The sequence below is a fragment of the Mytilus californianus genome, unplaced genomic scaffold, assembly GCF_021869535.1.
Source record: "Mytilus californianus isolate M0D057914Y unplaced genomic scaffold, xbMytCali1.0.p SCAF_25, whole genome shotgun sequence".
Lineage (NCBI taxonomy): Eukaryota > Metazoa > Mollusca > Bivalvia > Mytilida > Mytilidae > Mytilus > Mytilus californianus.
This window is the reverse complement of record NW_026262674.1, coordinates 3,607,787-3,620,709: the sequence shown is the minus strand read 5'-3', so window position 1 is coordinate 3,620,709 and position 12,923 is coordinate 3,607,787. Positions and strand designations below refer to the sequence as shown.

The 12,923-nt window shown below is 30.6% G+C and overlaps 1 protein-coding gene and 1 long non-coding RNA gene across 2 annotated transcripts in view; one reads left to right on the top strand and one right to left on the bottom strand.

The window, feature by feature from the left end:
- Nucleotides 1-12,923, bottom strand: part of LOC127732561 (uncharacterized) — a 92,996-nt gene that overhangs the window by 39,672 nt on the left and 40,401 nt on the right. Inside the window, exon 5 of the mRNA XM_052241613.1 lies at nt 2,019-2,472. Within this exon, the coding sequence (XP_052097573.1) occupies nt 2,019-2,472 (454 nt within the window). The remainder of the gene's footprint in view (nt 1-2,018; nt 2,473-12,923) is intronic.
- Nucleotides 6,233-9,661, top strand: LOC127732590 (uncharacterized). The gene is made up of 3 exons (XR_007996327.1): nt 6,233-6,417; nt 6,711-6,955; nt 9,383-9,661. It is a non-coding gene; the product is annotated as an uncharacterized LOC127732590 (long non-coding RNA).

Here is a 12,923-nt window from a genome sequence, read left to right as displayed (position 1 = left end):
AAAATGTTCATCAGGTTAAGATCTATCAGACGAATCAGACAATGTGTTGTTGGGTTGTTGCCCCTGAATTGGTAATTTTAAGGCAATTTTTGCATTTTTGGTTATTATCTTGAATATTATAATAGATAGAAAATAAACTGTAAACAGTAATAATGTTCAGCAAAGTAAGATCTACAAATAAGTTAAATGACCAAAATTGTCAATTGACCCCTTAAGGAGTTATTGCCCTTAAAATCATTTTTTAACAAAAATCTTCTCCTCTGAAACTACTGAGACAAATTTACCCAAAACTTGGCCACAATCATCATTAGGGTATCTAGTTTAAAAAATGTGTCCGATGACCCTGCCTGCCAACCAACATGGCCGACATGGCTAAAAATAGAACATAGGGGTAAAATGCAGTTTTTGGCTTATATCTCTGAAACTAAAGCAAACGTATAATGATTGCATTATTTCATGCATTAATTGTAAACAAAAATATCAGGTGAGCGACACAGGCTCCTTGGAGCCTCTAGTTAACATTTGTAAGAATTTCTATTTTTTTACAGTTGTAAGAGTTTCCATTGTTTTACATTAACAGTTGTAAGAGTTTCAGTAAAAATATATAACAACTAAACATTGTCTCAAAACATAATTGTGTTAGTATTCAACTTAAAACAAGATAGAACTACTTCCATTCTCAAAGTTTCTTAGCATTTTTTTATTTAGAAACCATGAAGTTCTATAGTTATATCTATACCGTATATATCAATTAAATATCAGTTTCAGTTAAAATTGAAAAAAATAATCAAAACCGCCATCTTCTCCAAATTTTCACAACATAGACAAAAGACTGTCAGAGTGACAGCAAAACCGTTTTTTCAAACATGTAAAAACATCATTTGAAATGTGGACACCCTAACAGAATCCAATAAAAACATAAATTTGTGTAGGGTTCAGGGCCTTCTTTTACTTTAGGGGTCCCAACATTTTTGGATTTTACTTTAGAGGTCTTGGTCCATAAAAGTATGTTTTTGTAATGATATTAAATATTTACCTGTTGTAAGAAGTAATGGGTTGAAAAAAGCCAAGTTTCAATTATTTAGAGGTTATTTAAATGGAACCCCTAAAGTAAAAGAGTGCAATAATGCCTTCTTATAATTTAGGGGTCCCACAACCTATATATAGGTAATTTTAATGGGACCCCTGAAGTAAAAAGAGTGCAATAATGCCTTCTTTTACTTTAGGGGTCTCACAACCTATATACAAGCCAAAATACTTGTCAAGCCAATCAAATCAACAGTATAATTAAAACAACAGCGCAATGCATTTTAAATACACTATATATTGTGGGGTCCTCCATTTTTTAATAGTATTGTTGGGGCCCCTAAAGTAAAAGAAGGCCGAGTTCAGAAATAGAAAGGCCAACAATTGTTCAGCAGGTGTGGTGGATAGGCAGATATCATGAAGTCAATAATTAAAGAAATACGTTTATGAGTTTTACACCTTATTTAATATTAAACCATAGAATCTGGTGGTCAATCCAATAACTTTCCAGAAACCTAATTTCAAACAGTCGTTGTCTTGTAATATATGCATGGTCGATGAAAAAAAATTCAAACTTGACCTCCTTTAGTCATGTTAGTCACAGGTAACAACATATCTATTTTTTTAAAGATTTCGTCAAAGTGTTTTCAAGTTATTGCACAGAGAGTGTTTGCATCATTCCGACCGCCTACGCAGCTGCCCAACTGCCGCCGCACATCACCAAATAAATAACCGATATTTTCCGCCGCAAATCCGGTTCAAAATTGCCAGCACTTCACATTTATTGACACCGTGAATGAAAAATAAAATATCAATTTTTACTAGTTATATTACATAAACGTTCTCACATACCAACACAAATATTAGTATAGGGCAAGGTCAAACAGTCTGTCGTGATCTAATAAAAAGGTAGGTAAACACTTTTTTTATATGCTAATATTTTACCTGCAATATATATTCACTACACAATTAAAATATATATTTATACACACCAGTGATAAAAGATCTCATAACTTCCACCATAAGAAGGGGGCTGATCATTACATTATCTCTCAGCTGTGGGGTATCAAAATAAACAATCTTCCCAAGAGAATGCTGAAAATGTAGAAAATCAGTCAACTGCTCAGGGGACAGGACAGACACCTCGCTGTTGGCATTTAATTCTTTAACTTCAGCCAAAGACATAATTTGTTTTCCTTCTGCCACTAGTTCAGCGATCTCAAGCTCTAGTGGAACACAAGCATTCGGCATCCTTTCGCCCCAACATGGGTGGTCGAATGTAAGATCTGTAATTGTTTTCTTCAGAACTTCTATTTCTGGGTCAGCTTGATCTTTGGCATTGACAAATATTAGAGGCCTAAGGACCAGATGATGTTGTCCCTCATGGTCTTTAAACAACTCCTCAATTCCACTGTAAAGCTCTTCACGTCGTGTCTCAACATTCTCCTGTTAAACATAAAAAAAGATGCAAGATAAATAAACTTGAGGCTGTAAAGAGCCTGTATCACACACCATGATCAATATGCATCTTCAATGATGGAAAATTCCAACTAGAATATAATTGCATTTATCTCAAATTTTCAGAGTAGATACATCTAGTTTTACAGGTAAATTCTACACTTTTAGATAACAGTCAAAAACAAAACTTTTTACAGTTGTTAAATTTTACATTAAAAGGGGAATAAAGTGAAAAAAAGCGTCTTTAGAATATTTTTTTTCAAAGAAGAACTTGCTATTGATATCTTTTTTGGTAATTCACACTTTTACCTAGAACCTAGTATAGAAACATTAATTAAATAATGAGGAATATGTCCATGGAACACAGATGATGCCCCCGCTTGCATATAACATTATAAAGGGTCATAGCTCTAAATGATAAAAGTGACGCTACCGAAATTAATACTTGATCTGAGTTGTGTGGTAATAAGCATTTTGCATAAGTTTCATAACATTTGGTTGTGGCAAACTAAAATTAGACATGTAAGAGAACAGAAACGAAAAAAATCAGCAATTTTTCCATTTGTGAAGGGGCATAACTCTAGAACGATGAAAGTGATGACACCAAAATTCAAACTTGATCTGTGTTTTGTGGTATTCAGCAGTGTGTATAAGTTTCATAACATTTGGTTAAGGCAAACTTATGTGACAGAACGGAAAGACAAAATTCAGCTATTTTTTTTCTTTGTAAAAGGGCATAACTCTTGAAAGTTAAAAGTGACGCCACCCAAATTCAATCCTGTTCTGTGTTTTGTAGTAATGAGCATTGTGTGTAAGATTCATAACATTTGGTTGAGGCAAACTTAAGTTAGAGAACGGAAACCAAATTCGGGAGGTACGTACATACGTAGACGCTATGTCAGGGGCATAAAAAATAAGTTACATTTAATAAGTTGGCAATAAATCTAAAACAGGCCAAGAGGGTATTAATAGCCTAGTAGCCAGTAGTTCGGTATTTGCATAAAATAGGGATATTGTTTAATTTAAATTTGCAGTTATAAAAAATTGAACTTATTTTTAAAAATATTGCATGTATCGTCGTCACACATTCCTTGTCCAGATTTGGCTATATATCCTTTTTTTTTGTATTTTTAACTCATCAACATTTGTATTACGCTTTGGACTTTCAAATATTTTGGCCTCTAACATCACTGAAGAGACATTTATTGTTGAGAAGTGCATCTGGTGCAGTACTACTAAATGCCAGAGTTTCTTATTGACAACATATTTGTTGAAATAAAACTGACTTAAATACAAACTTTAACATTTAAACTGAGCAATTGTTTTAAGTCAATAGACCATGACTGAGAGTGGCAGGGCAAATAATCTCCATGGAAATGAGATGTATCAAATTGAATATTGATACAATTGCATACCAAACATCTTTTACTTATCTATTAGTGGTTCTTCATAATTATCTTCTACTCTATTTACAGTCAGAGCTCTGACATAAACAAGTCAGAATAAAATGACTTCCATAGGTCAGATATAATTTGATGTAAGTGTTGTCTCCCTTCTTGCACTCAACAGAATATGACTTGTACAGGTCAGTTTATGTCAGACTTTAATTTATCATAAAATGACTTCCACAGGTCAGATTTTGCACAAAATATTGTGACTTAATATCTTCAAATTCTAATAAGATTTATGCCCCTTTTTAATGCATTTTGACTTCGAGAGGTCATTTTTGTTCTGATTTGAAGCATTCATTACTACCACTTTGTTATCAATCTCCATAAAAATATGGTGATTACTAGTTTCGAATCAAAGAGTTTTAAAAAGTGGGGCTCATCTGACATCATACCTTCTCCTTTCCAGAATCTAAACATAATATATTTATCTCATCACTTTCAATTATTTCAAAATACAAAGAAAAACCAGGTGAGAAAAAATGGATCATACATACAATTTTCTGAATATCAAAAGATTTACAAAATACAATATTGGATACATTACATGACAATACTTCAAATCTTCCAAGGAAAAACAAGACACTTATTCATGATAAGACTATGTTAATAAAAGATATATTCTCGTCCACTTTAAGCTAAATGTATTTAGAGCAAAACATTTATTATTTTAATATTTCATTGAGGTAAATACTGTTGTGCAAACTGACTCAAACAAGTCACATTATGTTCTGACTTACTAAACGTATTACAACTTTTAAGTCTAGTATTGTCATATTGATTTAAAAATGTATAGGTAAGCCAGATAAAAGACTGAGGAAATTAGGTCCCCATAAGTCACAATAATGAGGACTATAAAAAAGTTTATTTGGTATATTCAATATTAAATGTATTTTGTTTTAAACAGGTCAAATCATGTTCTGACTTAAAAGAGTCAGTCCAAAACTAAAATAAAGTTATTGAAATATTTAAGCCGGGCATTGCCATATGATATTAAATGAATGTATGGGAACGTCAGATAAAAGACACAGGAAATATATGTTAAGATCCCCTAAAATAAATAACCATTTGACTTAATTGTTTCTAAAAATTTATCAAATAATAAACTCGAAAATGGCAGATTCAGAAGCAGTCTGAAAGCAAGGACTTTCTTGGATTAAAGGAAGTACACCTAGCTTTGATTGGAAATTTTGTTCTGTAAACTGACTTTAACAGGTCAAATCATGTTCTGACCTCAAAGAGTCAGTCAAAACTAAACTTATTACAACTTTTAAGTCTAGTATTGTCATATTGATTTAAAAATGTATGGGAGAGCCAGATAAAAAACAAAGGAAATAAGGTCCCCTAAAGTCACAATAATGAGGATTATATAAAAAAGTTTATTTGGTATATTCAATATTTAAATGTATTTTGTTTTAAACAGGTCAAATTATGTTCTGACTTCAAAGAGTCAGTCAAAAACTATACTTTAACTAATTATTGCAACTTCTAAGTCTGGCATTGTCATATGCATTTAAGAATGTATGGGAAAAACAGATAAAAGACACCCAATAATAAAGTCACAATAATGAGGACTATAAAAAAGTTTGTTTGGTATATGTAATATTCAAATGTATTTTGTTTACAAGTTTCATCAAATTATCTTAAAATTTTATTCTATTTCTGTATTTTCATTACTTTTTCTTTTCTGTTAAGTTAACACATGGAACTTTTGGATGTAAAAAATATTATTTTAAAGACCATTTGACTGAATTGTTTCTAAAAAAACTTATCAATTAACATGATTAATTAACTAAACAGTAGCAGATTCAGATAAAGGGAAAAAAAGGGGGGGGAGGGGCTTAGAGGAAGAAGACCTAGTTTTGATTGGAAATTTTGTTCTGTAAACGGACTTTAACAGGTCAAATCATGTTCTGACTTCAAAGAGTCAAACAAAACTAAACTTATTTCAACTTTTAAGTCTAGGATTTTCATATTGATTTTAAAATGTATGGGAAAGCCAGATAAAAGCCAGATGAAATAAGGTCCCCTTACGTTACAATAATGAGGACTATAAAAAAGTTTATTTGGTATATTCAATATCAAATGCATTTTGTTTTTAAAGATTTTCATCAAATTATCTTAAAATTTTATTTTATTTCTGTATTTTCATGACTTTTCTTTTCTGTTAAGTTTACACATAGAACTTGTGGTTGCCAAAAAAAATAAAATTCTAATATCCATTTGGCTGAATTGTTTCTAAAAAAACTTATCAATCAATTAACTCAACAGTAGCAGATTCATATTTAGGGGGGGGGGCTTAAAGGAAGAACACCTAGCTTTGATTGGAAATTTTGTTCTGTAAACTGACTTTAACAGGTCAAATCATGTTCTGCTTTCAAAGAGTCAGTCAAAACTAAACTTATTAATACAACTTTTAAGTCTAGTATTGTCATATTGATTTAAAAATGTATGGGAAAGCCAGATAAAAGACAGAGGAAATAAGGTCCCCTAAAATAAATAACCATTTGACTTAATTGTTTCTAAAAATTTATCAAATAATAAACTCGAAAATGGCAGATTCAGAAGCAGTCTGAAAGCAAGGACTTTCTTGGATTAAAGGAAGTACACCTAGCTTTGATTGGAAATTTTGTTCTGTAAACTGACTTTAACAGGTCAAATCATGTTCTGACCTCAAAGAGTCAGTCAAAACTAAACTTATTACAACTTTTAAGTCTAGTATTGTCATATTGATTTAAAAATGTATGGGAGAGCCAGATAAAAAACAAAGGAAATAAGGTCCCCTAAAGTCACAATAATGAGGATTATATAAAAAAGTTTATTTGGTATATTCAATATTTAAATGTATTTTGTTTTAAACAGGTCAAATTATGTTCTGACTTCAAAGAGTCAGTCAAAAACTATACTTTAACTAATTATTGCAACTTCTAAGTCTGGCATTGTCATATGCATTTAAGAATGTATGGGAAAAACAGATAAAAGACACCCAATAATAAAGTCACAATAATGAGGACTATAAAAAAGTTTGTTTGGTATATGTAATATTCAAATGTATTTTGTTTACAAGTTTCATCAAATTATCTTAAAATTTTATTCTATTTCTGTATTTTCATTACTTTTTCTTTTCTGTTAAGTTAACACATGGAACTTTTGGATGTAAAAAATATTATTTTAAAGACCATTTGACTGAATTGTTTCTAAAAAAACTTATCAATTAACATGATTAATTAACTAAACAGTAGCAGATTCAGATAAAGGGAAAAAAAGGGGGGGGAGGGGCTTAGAGGAAGAAGACCTAGTTTTGATTGGAAATTTTGTTCTGTAAACGGACTTTAACAGGTCAAATCATGTTCTGACTTCAAAGAGTCAAACAAAACTAAACTTATTTCAACTTTTAAGTCTAGGATTTTCATATTGATTTTAAAATGTATGGGAAAGCCAGATAAAAGCCAGATGAAATAAGGTCCCCTTACGTTACAATAATGAGGACTATAAAAAAGTTTATTTGGTATATTCAATATCAAATGCATTTTGTTTTTAAAGATTTTCATCAAATTATCTTAAAATTTTATTTTATTTCTGTATTTTCATGACTTTTCTTTTCTGTTAAGTTTACACATAGAACTTGTGGTTGCCAAAAAAAATAAAATTCTAATATCCATTTGGCTGAATTGTTTCTAAAAAAACTTATCAATCAATTAACTCAACAGTAGCAGATTCATATTTAGGGGGGGGGGGGCTTAAAGGAAGAACACCTAGCTTTGATTGGAAATTTTGTTCTGTAAACTGACTTTAACAGGTCAAATCATGTTCTGCTTTCAAAGAGTCAGTCAAAACTAAACTTATTAATACAACTTTTAAGTCTAGTATTGTCATATTGATTTAAAAATGTATGGGAAAGCCAGATAAAAGACAGAGGAAATAAGGTCCCCTAAAGTCACAATAATGAGGATTATATAAAAAAGTTTATTTGGTATATTCAATATTAAATGTATTTTGTTTTAAACAGGTCAAATCATGTTCTGACTTAAAACAGTCAGTCCAAAACTAAGTTTATTGAAATTTTAAAGTTGGACACTTCCATATGATATTAATGAATGTATGAGAACGTCAGATAAAAGACATAGGAAATATATGTATGATCCCCTAAAATAAATAACCATTTGACTTAATTGTTTCTAAAAATTTATCAAATAATAAACTCAAAAATGGCAGATTCAGAAGCAGCTAGGGCTTAAAGGAAGTACACCTAGCTTTAATTGGAAATTTTGTTCTGCAAACTGACTTGAACAGGTCAAATTATGTTCTGACAAATTGACTTAAACAGGTCAAATCATGTTCAGACTTAAAAATATCAGTCAAAAACTAAATTTATTGAAATTTTTAAGTCAGGCATTGCCATATGATATTAATGATATGTATGGAAAAGTCAGATAAAATACACACGAAATACATGCAAGATCCTCTAAGATAAATAACCATTTGACTTAATTGTTTCTTAAAACTTATCAATTAATAAACTCAACAGTGGCAGATTCAGAAGGGGACTAAGAGGAAGAACACATAGCTTTCATTGGAAATTGTGTTCTGTAAACTGACTCAAGCAGGTCAAATCATGTTCTGACTTATAAGAGTCTGTCAAACACTAAATGGATTGCAACTGTAACAGTCGGGCATTGTCATGATTGTGATGTGATTGTTAGAATGTATGGATACAAGTAGGAAAAAAGATCACAAATATTAAGTCACAATTTTTAGAACTATATAAAAGTTAATTTGGTATATATTTGATATCTTAATATTTCATTGAGGTAAATCCTGTTGTGCAAACTGACTTGAACAAGTCACATTATGTTCTGACTTCAAAGAGTCACGTCAAAAACTATACTTTTACTAATTATTGCAACTTTTAAGTCTGGAATTGTCATATGCATTTAAGAATGTATGGGAAAATCAGATAAAAGACACCCAATAATAAAGTCACAATAATGAGGACTATAAAAAAGTTTATTTGGTATATTTAATATTCAAATGTCTATTGTTTACAAATTTCATCAAATTATCTTAAAATTTTATTCTATTTCTGCATTTTTATGACTTTTTTTTCTGTTAAGTTAACATATGGAACTTTTGGTTATAAAAAATATTATTTTAAAACCATTTGACAGAATTGTTTCTAAACAAACTTATCAATTAATTAACTCAACAGTTGCAGATTCAGATTAGGGGGGGCTTAGAGGAAAAGACCAGTTTTGATTGGAAATATTGTTCTGTAAACTGACTCTAACAGGTCAAATCATGTTCTGACTTCAAAGAGTCAAACAAAACTTAACTTATTACAACTTTTAAGTCTAGTATTGTCATATTGATTTAAAAATATATAGGTGAGCCAGATAAAAGACAGAGGAAATAAGGTAGCCATAAGTCACAATAATGAGGACTATAAAAAGGTTTACTTGGTATATTCAATATTAAATGTATTTTGTTTTAAACAGGTCAAATCATGTTCTGACTTAAAAGAGTCAGTCCAAAACTAAAATAAATTTATTGAAATATATAAGCTGGGCATTGCCATATGTTATTTAATGAATGTATGGGAACGTCAGATAAAAGACACAGGAAATATATGTAAGATCCCCTAAAATAAATAACCATTTGACTTAATTGTTTCTAAAAACTTATCAAATAATAAACTCGAAAATGGCAGATTCAGAAGCAGGGCTTAAAGGAATTACACCTAGCTTTGATTGGAAATTTTGTTCTGTAAACTGACTTTAACAGGTCAAATCATGTTCTGACTTCAAAGAGTCAAACAAAACTTAACTTATTACAACTTTTAAGTCTAGTATTGTCATATTGATTTAAAAATATATAGGTGAGCCAGATAAAAGACAGACGAAATAAGGTAGTCATAAGTCACAATAATGAGGACTATAAAAAAGTTTACTTGGTATATTCAATATTAAATGTATTTTGTTTTAAACAGGTCAAATCATGTTCTGACTTAAAAGAGTCAGTCCAAAACTAAAATAAATTTATTGAAATATATAAGCTGGGCATTGCCATATGTTATTTAATGAATGTATGGGAACGTCAGATAAAAGACACAGGAAATATATGTAAGATCCCCTAAAATAAATAACCATTTGACTTAATTGTTTCTAAAAACTTATCAAATAATAAACTCGAAAATGGCAGATTCAGAAGCAGGGCTTAAAGGAAGTACACCTAGCTTTGATTGGAAATTTTGTTCTGTAAACTGACTTTAACAGGTCAAATCATGTTCTGACTTCAAAGAGTCAAACAAAACTAAACTTATTACAACTTTTAAGTATAGTATTGTTATATTGATTTAAAAATGTATGGGTGAGCCAGATAAAAGACAAAGAGAATAAAGTCCCCATAAGTCACAATAATGAGGACAATAAAAAAGTTTATTTGGTATATTCAATATTAAATGTATTTTGTTTTAAACAGGTCAAATCATGTTCTGACTTAAAAGAGTCAGTCCAAAACTAAAATAAATTTATTGAAATATTTAAGCCGGGCATTGCAGGGCTTAAAGGAAGTACACCTAGCTTTGATTGGAAATTTTGTTCTGCAAATTGACTTAAACAGGTCAAGTCATCTTCTGACTTTAAAAAATCAGTCAAAAACTAAATTTATTGAAATTATTAAGTCAGGCATTGCCATTTGATATTAATGATAATGTATGGAAAAATCAATTAATAAACTCAACAGTGGCAGATTCAGAAGGGGGCTAAGAGGAAGAACACATAGCTTTGATTGGAAATTTTGTTCTGCAAATTGACTCAAACAGGTCAAATCATGTTCTGACTTAAAAGAGTCCATCAAAAACTAAATGGATATGCATAAAATCTGGTTCATAATTTTTGAAAAGATGGAGAGATTAATGAGTCTATATTTTGTTATTCCGACTCACAAATGTCACTATGTGACAAATTTCGGGAATTTTTCTCTCCTTTTGACTGATTCCTATATGTTGTATGGGTGCCATAACTATCACTACAACATGTACAAAGTCAGCACATTCTAAGGGACGCCATCAAAAGACCAATGTATGATAAAAAAACTTAAATCAAATAGTTTGGGGGTGGGGGTGGGGTTAAAGTTGCTGCAAGTTTTGTTTATCCAAAATCGATTTTACATAAATCCATATTGGTCAATCAATCTTTCCCAAATTAAGTTAAGAGGGGGGATGGGTGGATCAGTGAAAAAACTATGTGATGTGAATTAAGTTTTTTTATCCTATATTGAACTTTTGATGTCGTCCCTAATGACTTGACCTATTACAGTATTTCTGTCTGAATTTTTTATGAATATTCTGTATTTACTAATTTAACTTCATGTATGTTATTGCAAGTGTATTAATTAGCTTTGTTTATTACTTATATTAAACTAAACCTCTATTAATCAATTATCTTTACGTTAATGATTATATAAGAAAAACTCTGCCTATTACTATATGACTGTAATCTAAACTCTGATTGTTAACATCCTGGATTGCATATCTGCATGACCATTAAACTCATGGTATACCCATTTTATTTGAGGATATAAAAGTATTGTTTTTTCAATATGACATTTTCAGACACATTGAATCTGTGAAGACAGCTTTCAATTTGACTTTAGAAATTAAAGAGTTTGTAAGCAAAATGTTGGGGAAATTTAATTATAATTAAGAATGTTTAAAATTAGTTAAGAAAAAAGCCGTCATTAATAATGTTAAAAAAATTTGAGGAGAAAAAACATACAAATTCAGACCAAATATGGTAACTTTGTTGTCCTTCAAGAAGCCGTACATATAATCCATAATATTTTCACTGTTTTTTAAATACATGTAAAAGTTGAAAGATAACTATCTATTGATTTTTTTTAAATAGCTTTTTTCACAACACTTATAACTTTGTAATTTATGTTCCATTGTACATTGTTATTCTTAATATCTTTAAAAATTGTTGTTTGGGAACAAAATCTTGTCAGGGTTTCTTATGGTACTAGCATGACAAGTGCATTCATATTCTAAAATACTCTAAACATTAAAAAAAGTCAGTATTTTCAGATCATTCTGAGTCTTTCTGACCTTATTAAGTCAGAACATTCAGACTTTTATAAGTCAGAACATTCAGACTTTTATAAGTCAGAACATTCTGACTTCCAATGTTCTTCTCACTTCTGTAGAAACAAAGACTATCTATGTCTCAAATAAGAGGTAAATGCTTCATGTGGCTAAGCATCTGGGGTAAGAATTATAGATGTGTAATTTCACAGGAAAACAAATATGCCAAAAATTTTTATTTTTTCATATAGATTAGACCGTTGGTTTTTCCGTTTGAATGGTTTTACACTAGTAATTTTTTGAGGCCCTTTATAGCTTGCTGTTCGGTGTGAGCCAATGCTCCGTGTTGAAGATCAGTACCTTGACCTATAATGGTTTACTTTTATAAATTGTAACTTGGATGGAGAGTTGTCTCATTGGCACTCATACCACATCTTCCTATATCCATGTAATTAATAAGATGTGATGCATGTGAGAGGAAAATAATACTGAATAGACAATTCTGTTTGCACAAACACTGATAAATATAATATGTAAAGGTGGTCTCTCAGCAGATTAAAATAAACAAGAAATAATTGTAACAGGATGCTGTTACGAAGTCTCCCAAACAAATTTAAGCTCCCATAATTCGTCATTCCCATGGTTGCCTGACATTGGGCAAGTTCCAGTACAAATTGGTTTTGTCTAGTAAAGTGATATGCATAAGTGACGCCTAGGGTTTGACCCTGCATGTCATTCAAATCTTCTTGAAATGACGAACAGGAATATCATATGGTTTACCTTTAGGGGTGGTGATCCAGAACATTTCAAAAAGGGGGATGGGGATGACCCCAATGGACTTCCCCTATATTTCATTTGATTTGTTTTATTGTCCTATGCAAGAATGTATATGGTGTAGGGGTGGGGATCTC